Consider the following 20,935-nt stretch of genomic DNA (forward strand, 5'->3'; position numbering starts at 1 on the left):
TGATTTCCCAATTATCTTAAAGACTCCAATTCCTCAAATACTGAATTTTTAGCAAGAAAAAAATATGTAAGAAAATAGCCAAAAAGTCAGCAATATGCACATAGCCAACCCTAAATTCTTTTCTTAAAACTCAAAGTACAGGTAAATGATTACTTCTGCACACTGAGTAAGACAGAATAAAAAATTATTTTGTATTTGAATGGATTTAGCTGACTCATTTTATTACAGACAAGAATAAAAACAACGGAACATTAATTATTTAGTACTTTATAAAAATATTATATATAATATATATATTAAATATCATATATAAAAGACAGTTCATGCCAGAACTCTTTCTTTGGTTTCACATACATGTGCACCTGTTTAAAAAAAACTACATATATTCACATACATAAATATACATATACATATAAATATAATTTGTGTGTGTGTGTTGACATAAGTGCAATTCCACTATATACCTGCTTCTGGAGCTTACTTTTTTCACTCCTTTGAACAATCTATCCATGTTAGTAATATATATCTAACATAATTTTTAACTATTGCCAAGTATTCTGTAACATCAAAGTACCATAATTTAAACATGCGCTTAGTGGACTGATACATGTTTTGCTAGTACAAACAATGTTGCAGTGGATACTATCATTATATATTCATGCTTGAGCAAATATCTGAGTATAACACTGGGGTCTATGCCTAGAGGTGGAATTTCTAGGTTATAGGTTATATACATTTATTTTAATAGATACGGATAAAAACCTGGAGTAGTTTTACCATCTATGTACTTACTAGCACTGGATGACCGTGCATATAGCTCCAAGTCCTTGCCAACATTTGCTATTACCAAATAAAATTTTTTAACAGTTGGTTAGATAAAAAAATAATACTTCATTGCTATTTGGGTTTACATTTTCCCCAGTTACTACTGAATTTAACTTTTCTGCAAATTAAAAAAAAAATCATTTCATGACTTTTTCTTGTTTTTCCCATTAGACTGTCTTTCCTATTGATTTATAAGATTATTTATATAGCACTATACATATATAAGCTGATATACGAAGTTCTTAAAGGAACATAATTTGATCTATAATACAAGTGACTTCACAGTCAACTAAAGATCTTTGTAATGTCACTTAACTCCTCTAGAAATATGTTTTTAAATTTACAATCCAAAATTATAAAACTTATAAATCTGATCATGGTATTTCTTTATTTTAAAATCATCCAATGGCTTCTGCTTTCACACAAAATAAAAGTCAAAATCTCTAACCTAAAATGCCTTTTATTATCTGGCCTCCATCCCATCTCTAAATTCCTTCCCTAGAATGTCTTCTCCCCCAGGGCCTTTATGACACGGTTCCCTCTACTAGAATATCCTCCTCCAAGACCATGGTTGGCTAATGCTTAGTTTTGAGACTTAATCTTGTATGACTTTTCTCAGAATGACTTTTCCTCATGAACAGATCTAAGTATGATCCCTTCGTTTTCTCTCATATCACCCAGTTATTTCTTTCATTGCTCATATAATAATTTTTATTATTTTTGTTATTTTTATGTATAGTTGCTTCCCTCAATAGACTTTAAGCTCCACAAAAGCAGGGACTGCTTTTTATTTATTCACCCTTCCAATACTGAGCAATGCATAAATAGTAGACTTGCAATCAACGACTGAATGAGAGTCAAATAGCAATAACTATTTAAATTATAATTCTAGTTTTTCAAGTAAATTAGAGAATTGACTATTAATAAGTAAATAATCAAAACATGATATAATTGCTCATTTTGTAATTTTAATAAAAAACCTGAATGGGTTCATATGTCAAATCATAACCACAACATAAATTCTGTTGCTCAACAGTATAATACATATGTCACATATGACCCTTGGGGTCTGTCTCAGTCATCTGAAGAAGACACTTAGATGAAAAAGAAAACTAAAAGCACATGTCAGATCACAATCCTTTGTGGTGACCTCCCACCAAGAACCCTATGTCTCTTAAACCTGAATATCTACTTTTTTACAAGTTTTTGTAAACTGGTATTTGTTGTGCTACAGTGAACTTATTGAAGAACGTTCCAACTATTTTCAATTTTCTTCTCGGAGTCTCAAGACTCATGTGCAGGCCAGGTTAGGAAGTAATTTAAAGCCTTCATAAATCTTTTTTTTGCTTTCTGACTCATATATTATCCTATTCCTACGGTGAACATTAGGAAGGTTCTGATTTACGGTCTTCCCAGCCCTGTCCCTACCACTGGGGCCCTGTGGGAATTCCGTGTGCTGCTCCCTTTAACTATGTATATAAATAGATTCCTTCAGCCAAGGCTATATTCAATAGTTTTAACAAGTTTCTCCATAAACTTTGTATGAAGAAACAATATGATATTGAGTCAAGTCCCCAGGGTTCTTATGTTTTTCTTTTTTTAAACAAATCCGATCTTACCTGGGTAACATGAAAACTTTTAAGATAAGCATTTAAAATGAATGACACTTCTTGTAATTAATTACTTTTGACATGAGGACCCCAGGCAATTACAGTGGTGGGTTCTTGCCATTGCCTTCAGTTGTGGTGGTCTTGTTTCTCAGATACAGGGTAGCCTGTAGCATCAAATCTTCTCTTTATATGTAACAGTAAGAATAGGGTATAAGGAAATTCTGAATTTTCTGTCTGGGCAAAATCACCGTTGTTCCACTCACCCAAGAAAGAAACTCAGATGCAGACCTGCCCTAAGTCTGTGCCCCTTTCTTAGTTTCCACATCATGTCTCTCTCGACATGAAGTTGTAGTTCTGACAACTAGCCTTATCTCTTGTTTAAAATAGTGCACAACAGTTTTTAAGCTAGACTCCCTGCCTTTCATTTCATTTCTCTCAATCACCTTCCACTAAAGTTCCAAAGAGTTCTTTTTAAATTAACAGGTCAGGTTATGGTATCCCTCTGCCCCACAGAGTGCAGGGCAGACAAACAGTATGGGATCGGGCTTGAGCCCTGTCTTGTCCCCCAGCCCCAGCTGTCTACCACCAGCCAACCCTATGTAGTCCAGCATTTTGGAACAATCATTTAAAGTTCTACAATTGGATATGCTCCTTTCCATGTGTGCCTGCAGCCCTTTCTTCCTTCTGTCCTCCTTTTCCTCCTTCTCTTCTTTCCCTAGACAAATAATGGGCTGCTATGCGCTAGCCATGGGGGTCTAGAACACTCAGTCTCCTAATTTTGGTACCTAGTTAACATTTACTGAGTGCTTACTATGGTCTAGGCTGAGCTAGGAACTTTATATATATTACTGGATTTATCTCTAAAGCAACTCTGTGAAGTGGATGTCATTATCATCTTTGCTTTGCAGATGGGGAAACTGAAGCTCAGAGAAGTAAAGTTTCTTGTCCAATATCACACAGCCAGTGAGTACATTTCTGGAATATGCTTAGTGATCTTTTAAATTTTCTAAAATGCTGCCTATTGGGTCAGGCCATCTCTGTACCTCTCCCTTTATTCCCTGTTACAGAATTTATTATAGCTTTTTATTGTACCAAAAATCATACTATACACATTTTTTCACACTGTCTCCCAACTAGAATTTAAATTCCTTGGAAAAAAGGACCATGTCTTTTTGATTCCAGACCCCTGATATATATAAATTATACTGAACTCCATGTGGTTTAAATGATTGAATCCATGAATGAGTGGAACACATATTGATTTGTCTTTTTTAAGGTAGGTCTTCTTAACTGCCTGACTTCACTACAAACCCTCTAGAGAACAGAAAATATTCTCATATGTAATTCCTACCTCCTGTTGTAGAACCTGGTACGTAATAATAGTTGCTTTTTTTTTTTTCTGAGTACCTAATATGTTCCAGGCTCTACTTTTATAATTTTATTCTTCTTAATACTACAAGTCATTTTTCATCCCTCATTTACAGATGAGGAGCTGAAGAATGAAGAGGTGACCAACTAGGTCACTCAGTTAAGAAGTGATGGATTTGTTCTATTCCCAAACTGTCCATTCTACCTCTGCTTCCAGATAGAGATCCTTTACAGGGCGTTGTGTGAATGTTGAGTGCTGATTGATGACAAGAATGTGAAAAACACATTTTGGAATATTTTGAGTATGTAAATCAAGCCAATGACCAAAGGATAACAAAACATGCCCCGTTCATTACCTGGAAGTGGGCAGACACAACCTACAAAGATTTCCGAGCCACCGAATTCCAAACTTCCTTTTACAGTTTCACGTTTACTTGTTTGTTTGTTTTACCTATGAAATACATTTAGCCAAAGCATATTAAATGTCCCTTAGGTAGTGAGATGCCTTTCAATAGGAAGCTACTAACAACTTGACCCCAGTCTCCATGCTTCCTCCCCAACCACAGGATTACTTTTTCCTGAGACAGTAAAATGAAAGGCAGAAGGGGATAGATGATTAGTAAGCTTGTAACAACAAGATTTTAAATAATCATATGTTTATCATTATTTTCCAGTGGATCAAGAAAGAAGACATGAAATGCTCTCTTATTTCTATCAGTGAAATCCCAGTGAGAATTAGATTAAAAATATGTTAAGTAGTTTTTTTTTTGATAAAACTAACAGCAATATTCACAGGTGACTGGTTGGCTCAAGTGTTATATAATGTTTTCTACTGATTCTGGTATTACCTCTACATTCTAGCCTAATTACCCTTTATGTGTAATTTTCAGTTATGGTTTATGTATATTAAACTAATAATCTCAATTATATTATAAATGCTGAGGAGAATACACCTATTTCTGGAATAATCATTCTATACCCTCTATGGGACCATTGTAATTATGTTGACTATGAAATATAATACAGTCTCCTAGGGTTTTAATATTGTTTCATGGGTTTCAATATATTCTAGGTATCAGTGAAAATATCTTGGAAGAAAAGGAAGCATCTTCAAGTGAATTTTTCTCCATGAAGACCATGCTAAAATTGATTTTTCTATTCATTTTTCCCTCTCTGTTTCCTCTAGATGGTTCTAACGATTAGGCGCATGGTAACCTACTTTAGACAATGCATAGTATAGCAGTAGGTATGTTTGAGCAATGAAGAATTCAGTTGAACAATGATAACTAGTGGGATGCCTGGGTGGCTCACTCGGTTAAGTGTCCGACTTCAGCTCAGGTCATGATCTCGTGGCCCATGGGTTTGAGTCCCACATTGGGCTCTGTGCTGACAGCTCAGAGCTTGGAGCCTGCCTCAGATTCTGTGTCTCCCTCTCTCTCTCTCTCTCTCTCTCTCTCTGCCCCTCCCCTGTTCACACTCTCTTTCTCTCTCTCAAAAATAAATAAACAATAAAAACTAACTTCATAAAAAACAGAATCTAGAAGAAAGAGTTGCTTTTAAACCTTTAACAGTAAGATTTTTTTTTAGTTTACATTTGCCATAAGTGGTTTGTTTCTACTCTACGCAAAAAAAAAAAAAAAAAAAGTTGGTGGAAGATATTTTGTCACTTACCAGGCCAGCAGTGACAAGTGTAATTGTCATCACTGTCCTCACATGTAGCATTATTGTGACAGGGTTTTGACCAACATAGAGGCATCAGGGTCTCACAATGTGTCCCTGTGAATCCACTATCCACGCAGTTACAGCTATAGCTGGAGAGTAAAATGAAATTTTCACATCAACTCTTGGTCATATTGAGATCAAGTACCTTTATTCTGTCTCTTCCCCTGTCCATCAGTCTGAGACCCCGAGCATGGCTTTAACACTTGTCTCAAAAACTCTGGGGAATTATCTCTACAAACCTGAACACGTTATGTATTTCCATACTGGTACCTGATTATCTTTTAAAATTTATGATAATCTTTAAAAACTTCATGCAAGATTATTTGGAAACCATGATTATTTGCTTCAGTTTCCTCATCCATAAATTGAAGACAGTAGTACCTATGTCACAGGGTTATTGTGATAATTGAATGTGCATAGAAAGAATAGACACGGTATCTGAAACATCAGAAAACACTGAATAAATTATTACTAAGTAGTACTAAATAAAGTTGTTAATATTTGTGAAGGCAGTAGAGAATGATTTATACCACTGTGGTGCTCTTTTATATTTACAGCCCATTAATAAGGTCCCTTATGAAAAATGAAACAATAAATTATTTAAAAAAACAGGAAAAGCCCTCATTATATAAATTGTGACTTACGTTCTCTTATTTTTAGATTACAGGAATATTTTAGTCTTGCTATTTCTATCCATTCATTGGTTGAGTGAGATCATCTGAGAGACTCAAAACACAAATCTGATGGGGATACTTGTCGACTTTATCAAGAGGAGCTTTTGATTTATATGGGATCTCCTCAAGGATTTAGTATTATAAAAACATGGGGTTGCACACTCGGCTTTGATGAAATGAAGGTCTAGGGGAAAGAACACCTATGAACTTATAAAGACTTAGAGTTCTGTTCACTATGGCCTGTGTGAATGTTTACCACCAAACACAGATAAGAAGATTTCACTAAGGAAACTGAAATATTAGCAAATGTAATAAGTCACTATAATTTGTTATGTATTGCTAGTGAGAAATCCTCTTACTAATTAAAATACTTACTAAAAATCTACTATATATAAGACATTAGAGACAAGAGCCCTGTATTAGAGGCTGGCTAGTGGGCCCCAATTCCTGGAAACTCTATTTGAATATCCCTTTGGTCTACAAGAAACTTGTTTGTTTTTTGTTTCTTGGGTGTATAGTTTCTGACCTTCCCATAAACCTCATAGAAAATGTGTTCATTTTTGTTGTGGGAAACTAAAGTCAGGTTGTATTTGTTGACCTTGTACTCATCTTCCCAAAATTTAGGTACTAAGAGAGAGAAGGGTAAAACAGAAAAATTATCCACGGCACATTACACAAAGAATTGAAAGGTGGCAAGGTTCAGTAGCCTTGTTTTGTTTGCATCTCCATAGGAAGCAAAAGCTTTGTGTATTTTCTGTCCTGATGTTTTCTGGAGGCAGTAAAGCATGGATGGGGGGACCTCCTGCTCTTCCTCTGCAGTACATGTGTGGAAACTTCCATTCTGGTCAGTCTACATGTTGGTCAGTAATCTGCCTTGGGGAATATAGATTCTTGTCACTGGAGAATGATTTGGGTAAAACTGAAAGTCAGAGTCAAGACGTGAAATGTGATTAAAAGTTATACTTTAGAGTTTACAAAAGAAACACACAACTACATTGTTCTATTTAAAATCACATTATTTTGCTGGATATATTTGAAGTACATGTGCCTTTTACTCCTCCCCTTTCGAGTCTGATTCTCTTTGAAACTTAGATTTGGGACAAACTGGATCTTATTTATTAAATAAAGAAGAATTGGATTCTAGTCTTTCTTCTACAAAGAATTAACTGTGTGAACTTGTGGGAGTCACCTAACTTCCCTGAACTTTGGACATCTAATGTAATGTGAAAATATGAATGCTCAGCTTGCCTTCCACTGAGCTGCTGAAGGATCCAACAAAACATTAAATACTAATGTTGTTCAAATTGCCATGCATTTGATAATTCGGTATTTGTGGTTTAAAGAGGTATTAGAAAGTTATTTTTAAACTATTTTCTATAGGGGCACCTGAGTGACTCAGTCGGTTAAGATTCTGACTTTGGCTCAGGTCATGATCTCAAGGTTTCTAAGTTCAAGCCCCGCATCAGACTCTGTGCTGACAGCTCAGAGCCTAGAGCCTGCGTCAGCTTCTGTGTCTCCCTCTCTTTCTGCCCCTCCCCACCAGCTGTCTCTGTCTCTGTCTCTGTCTCTCTCTCCCTCTCCTTCAAAAATAAACATTTAAAAAAAATAAAATATTTTATATATAATCAATTACCATCACCTACATTTATTATTTATATTGCAGTAAGGTTTATTTATTTATTTATTATTTTAAAGAATAAATTAAAAGCCAATGATAGAATTGGCGGAAAAGTCAATGATAGAATCGACTTCGGAGCAGATTCACATAGCTACTTCTTGCCAGTCTACTCTCTCAAAAGTATTCACCCAAGTCTCCAAACACCTGGACATTCAAGATACAATCAATTTGATATCACTGCCTTTTCCAACACTGTTTATATACAATTTCTAAAGGACTTATTTTTCATCACTTGATTTATATGCTTGTAATTATGTAAATACCACCTTATATTCACATATAGAATAATCTATAACTTTGTTTTTGCACTTTCCCTACCTATAACAAGTTTAGTGGAATTGAAAAGTTGGCATTTTTTTTTGTAATATAAACAGTCCTAGATTACCAGAGTGACTTGGAAAATTCTCACTCTTGGGACAAATGACCTCTAAAGGATGAATTTTTGAGTAAAATCTGAATGTTACAAGTTTTTGTCATTTAAAGTGCAAAGCAGGGATTCCTGGGTGGCTCAGTTGGTTCTGACTTCGGCCCAGGCCATGATCTCACAGTTCATGGGTTTGAGCCCCCTATCGGGCCCTGTGCTGACAGCTCAGAGCCTGGAGGCTGCTTCAGATTCTGTGTCTCCCTCTCTCTCTGCCCCTCCCCTGCTCACTTTCTGTCTCTTTCTCTCTCTCAAAAATAAACATTAAAAAATAAAAATAAAAAAATAAAGTGGAAAGCAGTGTGAACATCTTCAGCTGAGGACAGTACAGTAGTGGTTGGTTGGTCAGTGAGTTCTCTCTAAGCCAATCGCCCAAACACAGGAGAAAACGTACCTATTGTGTCCATCTATGCACAGCCCTCCATGGAGACACGGCTGACTGGCACATTCATCAGTACTGAGTTCGCAGTGATCACCAAGGAATCCAGTGGGACAGTCACAGAAATAAGCCCCCAGAGCATCATGACAGGTTGCACCATTTAGGCAGGGCTGGGACCAACATTCATCAACTTCCATTTCACAGTTCACACCTTTTAAGAAAGTCGGCACAGAAAAAAGGAAAAGTTTTAGCACAGCGTTAATATTTTAGCTCTTTGCCAGTGCTTTATTTACCAAGGCTTTTTGTCAAATGTTACATTACCCAAAATAATTTTCCTCTTTAATTGTAATTGATATTAACTTTCTGGCATGCTTGTGGGAAGTTGCACAATGCAGAGCAGCTGTTACTTACAAAGAACTATTGGATACAACAGCTTGTGGCTTTTTAATCTGTTGAAACAAGTCATTTTTAGGATAAAGTTATTGTTAACTGTACTTTTGTTGGAAGCTTTATAGGGACCGGTCAATTTTCTTCATTATTTTTAAGCAGTTAGTTAGGCATCGTAAGGGGAGTGGGTGCAAGCTCAGACTCCAAAGCCAAATGACCCACTGTGGAATCCTAGCACAGCCACTTATTGGCTGTGTGATCTTTGGCAATTCCTTAATCTTTCCATATCTCAGTCTCTGCACCTGAAAAATGGGACCACTACTTGTAATTACCTCATAGGATTATTATTACAATTACAATGTGTTCTGAAATGCTTATGATAGTAGGTGGTACTGAATGCTGCCAGAGGGAAAAAAACAATACTTGGTCCTTCTATATTTATTGTACAAATATGATGTGCAATTATTTCCTTAAGTGCTCCTTCTGCATAGACATATTTTAAATTTAAAATTTCCATAGTGTTGTAAAATACTACTTTTAAATAGGAAATCAGTTTGTGACATAATATAATTAGTATAAGCTACTTCATTTTGGGGCACCTGGTTGGCTCAGTCAGTTAAGCGTCCGACCTCAACTCAGGTAGTGATCTCACAGTTGGTGAGTTCGAGTCCCGCATCGGGCTTTGTGCTGACAGCTCAGAGCCTAGAGCCTGCTTCAGATTCTGTGTCTCCCTCTCTCTCTGCCCTTCCCCTGCTCGCACTCTGTCTCTATCTCAAAAATAATAAACAAACATTAAAAAAATGTTTTAAAAGAAGCTATTTCATTTTAAGGTAATTTACATGAATAATCTCTATTTATTCTCCCCAAAATTGTAAATGAGTATTTACTATGCAAAATATGTTTAAGACTTATAAAAGTAGTCACATGGAGATAACAAACCACCTTACTGACTCTATCAAGATAATATTTGATATACCATAATCAAATTTGCATACATGTTTTAAAAGACACAAAAGGGGAAATATCTATATTTACCTATCTTTATTTCTATTCCTACAACCCAGGATAATAGATTATGTATTAAAATGATATTGAGGGATTTTCAAATGACTCAGAAGTTGCTAGTAGTCTGAGAATGTGCCCTCTTTCCTGACAGAAAAAAGCAGTAGCATATCCTAACACTGCTGACCATTTACAACTGTGACTAGATTCTATAAATACCTAAGTTGAAAGGGATCCCAGCATATTAAATTTGATTGTTTTTTGAGAAGAAAAACACTTAAAAATTAAATTTTATATTGATAAAAATATAAAGCTGTGGAACAGTATTTGTTGCTAGGTAAACGGCTTGCCATTTGAGGCCAGGCTATTTCTTACCCAATCTGGGATTGAGATCAATCATAACTATTTTACTTGGCATAACTAAGGTCAAGGGAACGAACACTGAACTGGCCAGTGGAACACGTGTATTTTCATTCTCATTCTCTCTCTGAAATGGCTTTTCAGCAATGTTTTAGCATCTTCATTTCTGCCATGTAAAATAATACAATAACATCTCTGTTTTCCAAGATGTAAGACAAAAATAAATTTGTTAAAATATTTTTTCTTACAATTATTTTTTAGACATATATAGCAACTAAAATGATAATGGGTTAGTCCTCAGTAACTACAAGGCACAAAATTACCTCCCCTGAAATGACAACGATCAATCATAACCTTTTAAAAAAAATTTTTTTTTAATTTATTTTTGAAAGAGAGACAGTGTGAGTAGGGGAGGAGCAGAGAGAGAGGGGGACAAAGAATCCGAAACAGGCTCCAGACTCCAAGCTGTCCACACAGAATCAATCATAACTTTAAGCAAAGTGAACTATGCCCATCCAGGAACGTTTGGTCGATGTGGATTTCCATAGTGCTCTGTGAGCAGAGGGCAACTGCTACTTACTCGACACCTGCCATATGCGGTGTCAAGGCAAGGTGATTTTACGTACATTCTTGTGTTTCATTCGAACTCCTTTCAGGAACATTGACTTGTCTGTGTCCCATAGCTCTTCAATGACTGTGTTTCTTCGATTCCTATCACCACCTATTCCTGTCCTTTTGCCAATCCACTTTTCCATAGTGCCTTTGCCTATATGACATTAGACTAATACCTTTGGTATCTTAGCCATCTATATTTGCTGCAAAGGATTAACATACAAAGCCAAACCAGTGGTTTAAAACTTGCTAAAACTTTTCCAAATTTTATTTCATAACTCCAATCAAATTCATGTATTCATCTGCAATACACCCGGATCACTTCCTCGTGCTTCAGAAATACATCATAAGCCATTATTTTAAATTCTGAAGCTCCTCTTATAAACTGTAGCCCAAATAAAGAAATCGCGATGTACATACAAGAATGTGTTTCAATAGTTTAGATATAATTTCAAATTCAACTAGTGACTTTCAGGTGATTTATTTGTATTACCTCAATATTACTTAACAACATGATTTTTATTGCAGTTTATCACTGCTCCTGATATAGACAAACATGATTTGGTCTACGTCTGCATGATGCTAAAGTAGTCGGATGAAATGTGGTAAATATAGCCAGTCATCCAGATGTTTTTGTATTTCCAGATGCTGGCTTCATAGATAAAACATCTGGATAGCTATGATTTTGATTTTTCACTTGGATGCTTACTGTCACATGCTTATAGCCTTTCAATATACAATTAATCAACATTCAAAACATACCTGTACTTGTAGTCCATTCCACCTGAAAACATTCATTTTATGCCTAGTGTTTTTAAGTAGTGCACCATGTTATTATAACTATATGTAGCAACAGCAATTGAATACAGTTACAGTGAGTAGCACTTCTATGGCTGATTGTCTAAGAAATAGAAAATTCATAATTCTAAAATTCTTTCACAAAAATTCATCCAGGAACCAAACCAATGGTTGCAGTTCATTAATAGTTAGTAATATGAAACATAAGAAAATAGAAAGGGTATGAGAAAAAAAAAACAGGGTAAGGAGAACTCACACCCAAAGAAGAAAAAGTATAAGACAGGAAAAAAAAAAAAATCCCCTGATGTCATTAGCTTTGGTGACTCACCAAAACTAATACTGTGCTAAAATCCAGAGGCTTCCCTACATAAATACAGGTGACCTAAGGTTTCATTAATTCCTGACAGTCAGGGACAGTTTCACTCTGAACTACTCAATCTGCACAAACTGTCAAAAGTTCAGAAAAACCAAGTATTTAACTAATATTGGCAACAACAGCAGTATCTGTTTTCAAATAAGATCACATTCTGAGGTACTTCAACATAGGGTGTAGAACTTCAACAGAGGAATTTGTGTGTTGGGAGAGGTCACAATTCAAACCTAACAGACTCCTTCTTGGTTTGCTTTTCTGTCACCATCTCGAAGTTCTTAATGACTTTTGAACTAGAGGCCCCACATTTTTATTTTACAGCAGAACCCACGAACTATGTAGCCTTTCTGCATATAAGCCCTTAATTCCCATTTAAACTTTTTATAACTGATATACGTAGAATGAGTTCTTTTTTTCCTGACCAAAACCCAATTGATACACATACCCGAGAGAGGAAAGATTTGAGTAGAATATTCAAACAAGCAGACTGTTCAGTTTTGGGTCCAGCCCTCGGGCACATAGTTAAAGATATAGCAAAAATGGGGGCGCCTGGGTGGCTCAGTCGGTTGAGCGTCCAACTTCGGCTCAGTTCATGACCTCACTGTCAGTGAGTGTGAACCCCACGTCAGGCTCTGTGCTGACAGCTCAGAGCCTGGAGCCTGCTTTGGATTCTATGTCTCCCTCTCTCTCTGCCCCTCCCCCACACTCTCTCTCTCTCTCAAAAATAAAATAAAAACATTAAAAAAAAGATGTAGCAAAAATGAAGCTGGTGCAGAAGTTCCACACTCTTCAGTCTTGCCATAGGCGAGCTGGGAATTTGGAATCACCCCAGATAGGTGTTGGGATCCCAGGAGAGAAGCTGTCTCCACTTCCCTTATAGAACTTTGGAAAGACATCAGGACACACATAATTCCCAAGCCACTGTTGTACAGGATGGTAGAACAGAGAAAACTACACAGGACCTGGGTAGATGGAAATTAAATGGCTTTAAAGAGAATACTTATTGAAGCAAGCAAGGCAGCCAAATGTGCTCTCCAATTAGTCCAACACACACTCTTTGTATCATGTTGAGTTAGGGAATTATAAAAATTGTACCTGCTATTATTACTTCCCTTCTTCCTCTTTTCCTTTGCCATTCATCATGGAGAGTAGAAAGAACATGGATTTTGTAGACAGACCACTTAGGACTAAGCTCTGCTCTGCCACGGCTAATTCCAAGGTTGGATTATAGTAAATGCTCAATGAATGGGTATTACCTATAATCTATTTGTTCTTTCCTATTACTTCTTCAATTCCTCTGGGTACACAGAATTGTAAACGTTTTGAAGTCTTTGGAAACAAACATATCCCTGGAAAGGAATTTGGAATAGCTTCAGACTCAGTTAAAACAAATACAGATGGCATACTGAGAGTATAGGAGCCAGAGATGCACAAATTTGGAGCTGTCACTATACTAAATATGATTTTAAAAGGGGTGAGGAGGGTACAATGGACATATAAGTAGCTAGTGAGCAATAGTAAATATATAGCCCGAGTTTGGTAGTAAATATTGGGATGGATCAATAGAGTTTAAATTAGGACAAAAGAAAGTAGGCAATAGGGGGCTTTTCCGGGACTGGAAAACTGCAACATAACAATTGCAGGTCAAGCACGAGAAGGTTTAGAGAACAATGCAGGCACATCAGTAGAAGAGCTCTCCACAAAGTCTAGGCCTATAAGGAGATACCGAGATAGAGAAGGAGATTTTGGACAGGAGGAGTATGGAGAAGCCAGATGGCTAATATTCTGCTAAAGATGAGGTAAGAATCCAACCGAAGCAAAGACATTAGAAGCGCAGGTTGTAGTGAGAACTTTGGTGGTAAAGTAGTTTTGGATGATGAGAGGGACTAACTTGAAGCTGCATCGGCATGTCGCTGTGGCAGAATAGATGGAGGTCACTGAAAACAGGAAGCTCAAGAAATTCTAAAAGCATATGGGCCATCAAATACTCCGGTAGCTCCTAATTGGATTTGGATAAACTGAAAACTTCTCATTGTGGCATCAAAAAATCTTTGTAATACTTAGTTTCATTTCCTATCACGAATCTGTCATCACTCTATGTGCCAGTCTTATCAGATCATTTTCTTTTTCTCAAACCCACCATATCCCCCTACCCTCTAAGAGTTTGACATACTGATCCTTTCTCTCTCTCTCTCTCTTTCTCTCTCTCTCTCCCTCTCCCTCTCTCTCTCTTAGGTTCTTTCTTATTTGTCCATCTGATGAAGTCATCCTTTAAGACTTATGTTAAATGTCCCACCTTCAGTGAAGTCTCCCCTGATTTCCTTACTGGTTCCACCCTCTTGTGTTTTCATAGCACTTACAGCATTATATTTTATTATTTGTTACTTTCTTATCTCCAACAACTGCTTTAAAGACAAGGATCCTTGCTTTGATATTCATAGTAATAACTGACATTTTTTGAGAGCTTATTTCACATCAGGTACTGTGCTCAGCATTTTATGTACCTTATTTTATTTTGTGTGATCTTCAAAAAATTATCCATGAGGTACTACCATTATGCTCATTTTCTTCAGGATGAAACCGAAGCACAGAGAAGTTAAGAAACTGATGCAGACCAACAGGCTAGATAGTGGTAGGGCCAGGATTAGATTACAGGCAGTCTGAAATCAGAGCCTGTGCTATTGGCCATGAGGCTACGCCACAGCCCCGTACATTATGTTCTTCAAGGATGTACATCCTCGGTGTGTAGAAACACCTGCCCCGTGACAGGTGTTTAGCACAGTTTGCTGAATTGAACTGAATGTGAAGAAGTTGTCTGGGAAAGAGAAGTCACTGAGAATACTGAGAGTGTCCTGGAGGAGGTAATAGCTTACAAAGAAAAGAAAAGAGAAGCGTAAGTGGTAAGTGAATGATGCACCAGTGGTCTTTCAGAAGCAGGGGGTTAGTGAGAAAGCCAACCCTTCCTTCCTTGACAATCAAGGAGAAGAAAAATCCTTTAATAAGGGTCGCATAGAAAGTGGTTTCATCAGATAAATGCCAAGTTCAAGTAAAGTCCAAGGAATTAAAGACACATTGGGAAAAAAATAAAATGTTGTGTTTACCTGTGTTTAAGAAAAGACTATGGATGCAGCGCCTGGGTGGCTCAGCTGGTTGAACGTCTGACTTCGGCTCAAGTCATGATCTCATAGTTTGTGAGTTCAAACTCCACATCGGGCTCTGTGCGGACAGCTCATATCCTGGAGCCTGCTTTGGATTCTGTATCTCCCTCTCTCTGCCCCTCCCCTGCTCATGCTCTGTTTCTCTCTCTCTCCCAAAAGTAAATAAACATTAAAAAAAATAATAATAATAAAGGCTATGGAAGCAGGGGCCATTCTAATGAATTTCAGGAAGCTTTTCCTGTGACATTTTCACATAAACTATACATTAGCAGTCTAACCCTAGGCCAGATTGATCTTCTGAACCCAACTATCTATAGGTTGTCTTCTCCACGTATCCCAACAGACATCATTCTACAATTCCAAATACAAACTCTCTCTCCTCAATCCACCCTCTCTCATCCCTGCCAAACTTCTTCTCTCAGTGAATGATATTATCTCCAAATAACCCAAGCCAGATTTCTAGGAGTTACCATTATCTTGGTATTATTTCCCACATTAGTCACCAAATCCTGTCATTTCTTCCTGGGAAACGGATCTAAAAGGCCATTGCTATTGCTACAACCTTATTCAGACCCTCAACATCTCTCTTCTTATCTTATTGCTTACTGGCCTCTCTCTTTCCAGGCATTCTCTACATTTCTGAGAGTGGTCATTATAAAATACAAATCTGATTATATCATTGCCTGTGCAAAGTTTGTAAATAGCTCCTCTTGTCTCCAGGATAAAGCCTTGGAATGTGGCAGAAGATTCAAAAAGATGAGGACTCTCCTGATACCACCTACAATGACTCTCTTGCAGCTCCACGGTCTCATGTCTTTAGGCTGCACATACGTGCCCCCCTTGCTTAAAATGCCCCATTCCTCATTCCTACTTCCTCCAGCTAATTCTAATTAGTTCTGAAAAACTGAATTTGAGCATCATGATGCCAGAAACTATACTTAACCACTTACATCTGCCTTGGGTGCCACTCCACAGTTCTTTCATAATTCCCTGTTACATAAAAGTATGTATTATATATTTGACTGCAAATGCTTATTTGTTTATATTATCTACAAAACTGTCAAAGTGATTTTTTTTGTCCTTTAACACTAAGATCTATAGCACATGGCACATACTCTTGAATATAGAAAATGCTCAATGAATTTTAAATGAATCATCCAGTCCTAGGTATAGATTAATTCACCCTCTCTCCTGAAAGGCAATCTGGTCTGCCAGGACAGGGGTCCTCAATGCTTCTGCGAGACTGAGCCCACTCTCAATCAAAAACCGTAAAGGCAAATTCATGGCTTTGGCAAGCGTTTAAAACAAAACGTTGTTTCTGAATGACTGTGCCCTAAACTTCTGATCAGTGTTTAGAGACTGTGCCCCTCCATATGCATCTTTCAGCAATTATAAATCAATGTTAACATTCTGTGCCACGAGATAACGCACATCGTATGTTATCAGCCTGGAGCAGGTCTTGTCACTGATGTTGTCCTCGTCACTCATTACAGTGGGGAGAGAGTGCACAACATGTGCCGTGTGGCCCTGATAGACTGCTCTGAACACCTTTCTCATTATCTTCAGAGCCCAGGCTTCAGAAATAATTGTACTCTCATTTTTGGTTAGCATGCTAAGTTTCAAAGTCTCCCGAATATATTTAATATCTAACAGGCCTCTATGCATATTTCCTTTTGAATAAGAATTATGTACACTGCACCTGAGTCCTTAAAGAATGATGCATTCTTACAGTTGTATCAATTACAACAATGATCAGTGCAAAGAGGTGCACTAACATTAGTTTCTATTACACGTATAGATTTATGCTACACTTTTCTCCTGTATATCACATTCACATATTTAACATCCTAAAGCAAAGAACGGAGGCCAAAGACTTCATTCTCTGATTAACAGTGTCAAACAAGCATTATATTGATTAGCAAGATGCTAATCAATGGGAAATTAAAGGCAGATTTCTTATTTTCAGTGGGAACATCTTTGGGGTTTTATCCAGTAAGATTTCTGGCTTGTGCATTTAGATAGACCTTTTCTAAGGAAACCAAAAAGTACCAAATACTTTTCACAAGACACTCACTTGAAGTAGACTTTACAAGCCTAGGATTTGCCTCTGAAAGACACCTGAATTTTTTCAATTTGAGGACTGCTCTTTTCTCCGTCATAAATTTACCATCTAGGAATTATGATGCACTTTATAATCAAGAATGTCTTGGTGTTGTACTATATTTTGGTTGCAGAAGTTTTCTTTCTTGGCCTACATGAAATCAGTGTAATTATCAGTGATTAATTCTGATGAAATATGAAAACAGTTTCGTATTTTTTACATTATTGTTTTACAATATTTATTGACTATATCTATTTTATTACTATTATTTATAAATATTATTAATAATTTATTATTACCAAAAGAGTCTCCTCCAGCATCCTGGCCTCCCTCTACCCAGGGACCAGGGCTCCCTGGTCTCTCACTGAAGGATCCCCCACACCGGCCCACCCACCTGGCCAAGGCAAGACAGTCATATTCCCAACAGATGTGCCTTCTGGGGAACAGACGCTTATAGCTAGGTTAGGGATGGAATCCCACGCTTTGTTCCCTAAAGAGCCCACTCCGAGGAACTGGCATCTCTCCACGGTGGTCTTTCTGCAATTCTCTGGCTACCCAGAACTGCACTGCACCAGTATGTGTAACATGGCCTTCTCTCCAGGCCTTGGGCACCTGGAGGCCTTCAGGCCTGAGGTCTATGGCCCAGTCTCACATCTGGATAGCTTCGTGCGTGGAGGGGGACGCTCCTCCCACAAGACAATCTGATACTATGGCTACAGAGAAGAAATAGTCATTCCCCATTTGGAAGTGCTGCCCGATAGGGACCCAGGCCTCTCCAGGAATGAGGGATCCCAGATATCTCTCATTCCAGGGCACCAAGGCTTCAAAATTTCCAATGTGTCTGACTTCGGGGTGATAGGGTTCCTTTGTGAAGGTGCAGCTTTGGACGTTGGCAGACGCCTGGTTTTTCCCATAGAACACCATAGGGATCCAGCCTCTCCTGAACCTGGTCCTGGTCGGGTTCTGACCAGGGCTGGACGGGATTCCTGCTTGCTCCAGACAGCTGAAGTGGACCAATGTGCCCGATTAGCTCTCTGGCACCAAAGCCCCAGCAGCCAGGCCTATCCAGGTAGTAGGACCTCCTGGTATCTCTTGCTGGAGGACCAAGTATTAGTGCAATGAGGTGCACTAGCACTAGTTTCTCTTACAGCTATAGATTTACGTTACATTTATGTCTCTTGTTGGAGGACCCCCAAGCAAGCCTGCCCCGCCTGGTCCTGGCAAGGCAGTCGAATTCCCCCAGATCTGCCTTCAAGGGGAACAGTCATCATTAGGTTGTTTAGGACGCGGAATTAGGCAGATGTCAATTTCCTACAAGAACCCGCTGTGGTGACCTGGCCTCTCCAGACCCAGGATGGCTTTCAGATCCCTGACCTCCCTGAACCGCACCCTTGGCAAGCCCGGTACATACCCTTTCAGCAAGTCTTGAACAGCCAGGACCCTCCAGGCCTGTGCAGCTAGGGCCTGGCGCCAACCACCTGCACATCCCCGGGGGGCAGGGTTGCCCAAACCCTGTGAGTCACTCTGAGGCGGGGAGCTGCATATTGGCGACAGTCCTCATTGGGACGTGATAGGGACCCAGGCCTTTCCAAGAACCAGGGATCCCAGGCGTCTTTCATCCCAGGGTATACTGGTGCCACCAAGCACGGCTTCAGAGCTCGCGACATAACTGGCTTTCGGATGTCAGGGTTCTTTCTGAAGGTGCAGGCTTGAACACTGGCAGATGCCTGGCTTTCCCCCAACATCCCAGGGTAGGGAGCCGGCCTCTCCTGATCCAGGTCCTGGCCCAGAACGGAAACCGGGATGGGCGGGATTCCCGCTTGCCCGGAGCGCGGAGCAGGTCCCGCATGCGCAGTTGGCTCTCCTCCGGAGACCCCAGCGGCCACGCCACGCGCGGCAGCCCTCGCTTCCGGGGTCTCCTTTGCAGGGGGATCCCCAGGCCTGCGCGCCCCGCCCGGCAAGGCAGTGGGGTGTCCCCACGTCTGCCTTTGGGGAAATAGGGCACCACTGTGGATGGCGGGGCTTGCAACTGGGCAGTTGCCTTGTGTCTCCACGACCCTCGAACTCTCCCGTCTGTGGGCGCTGGTAATGGCAAGACACCCTGGTGCACAGTATGTAGTGTTTCTTTATGACTTAGTTTTATTAACTTGCCGTTAGAGACCTGGAAATCAATCTCTTCCGTTTCTACGGCCTTTACTTTCCCAGAGAGACCTCCCTGGAATAACATCTGCCTTCAATCTTGACTTGTTTGTTGCTGCTTTTCTTAATTCCTGTCTTATTTGTCCTCTTGTCTGCTTCTATCAGCCGTGCAAGTTGAAGAATGTTCTTGGCACCATTTTAGCATTCCGATCTTTCTAGAAAAATCTTAGAGGCTAGAACTAGTTCTAGGACTAGAAAGACTGGCTCTTGTTTGTCAGCCCTAAGAGCAGAGAGTGGGGAGTGCATTCTTGTGCTTTTTGGTAGCAGTGATAATTTCAGGGGTAAGGTTGTCTGTTTGCGGAAATACTCGGCTTCCCCACGCCTGCTGCTTCTCCCAGCACTAACTCACCCTTCCTTCTTCTCCACACATTTTTTTTTTCTAAATCCACCTGGATGCTCTTCCTCCCACTTTACTCCTATCATAAATCTCAGAACATGTCAAAAGACATCATTTTATTTTAAAACACATCCCTGGGGTGCCTGGGTGGCTCAGTCGGTTGGGTATCCTACTTAGGGTCTCGCGGTTCATGAGTTGGAGCCCCATATGGGTGAACTTGAGCCCTGCCCAGGATTCTCTCGGTCTCCTTCTCTCTCTGCCCCTCGTGTGATTCTCTCTTTCTGCCCCTCGCTCACTCACGCGCACGCTCTCTCTCTCAAAAGTAAATAAATAAATAAAATATATTCCTAGTTAATATGCATGACTTCCTCAATAGTAGCCTATATTTAATATGTATGTATCTGTGTATTTTTAGTATGTAACATTGGTAAGATATATATAAAGCTTAATTCGGAGTAACTCATTTCAAAGTCTCCAAGATGCTATGTTTGAAAAACACTCTACTTTTATAAATGGTTTCTATCTCGCTTAATTTTGAAGTTCCTTGGGATCATAATAGGAAAATCGTAATAGTTGCATTTTGTGCTAACTATGCCAATGTTCTACATTTCACACTTCTGTCATTATAATGTTTTAATCATAACAAATATCTTTCTTGTGTTTTTGTTTATTAGGATAATTGTCATTCCTGAATATTTGAGATGTTATAGTATTAATACATTCTTAACTCCTTGGTTTTATGATATGGTGGCTTCAGAAATTAAATCCTTGCCTACACATATGGAAACTTTCCCATTTAAACATGTAAATAGAGCACAGAGATTATGATCTCAGTTAATCTGTTACTGAGTATGGTTCTAATATATTCCAAAAAGAAAGCAATTCAGTATAAGAAAAGGATACCTATAAAAAGTATAGGTAAAGATTGTTAAAC

At 38.7% G+C, this 20,935-nt stretch overlaps 1 protein-coding gene across 5 annotated transcripts in view; it reads right to left on the reverse strand.

Moving 5' to 3' along the window:
• Nucleotides 1-20,935, reverse strand: part of CRB1 (crumbs cell polarity complex component 1) — a 221,394-nt gene that overhangs the window by 126,671 nt on the left and 73,788 nt on the right. For all 5 annotated transcript variants that reach the window (XM_040463560.1, XM_040463557.1, XM_040463556.1 and 2 more), the window contains exons 3-4: nucleotides 8,693-8,888; nucleotides 5,475-5,614 (exon numbers count right to left, since the gene is read on the reverse strand). In XM_040463560.1, the coding sequence (XP_040319494.1) occupies nucleotides 5,475-5,614; nucleotides 8,693-8,888 (336 nt within the window). The remainder of the gene's footprint in view (nucleotides 1-5,474; nucleotides 5,615-8,692; nucleotides 8,889-20,935) is intronic.

This window comes from Herpailurus yagouaroundi, unplaced genomic scaffold (assembly GCF_014898765.1).
Source record: "Herpailurus yagouaroundi ecotype Mexico unplaced genomic scaffold, PumYag 403, whole genome shotgun sequence".
NCBI classification, from domain to species: domain Eukaryota; kingdom Metazoa; phylum Chordata; class Mammalia; order Carnivora; family Felidae; genus Herpailurus; species Herpailurus yagouaroundi.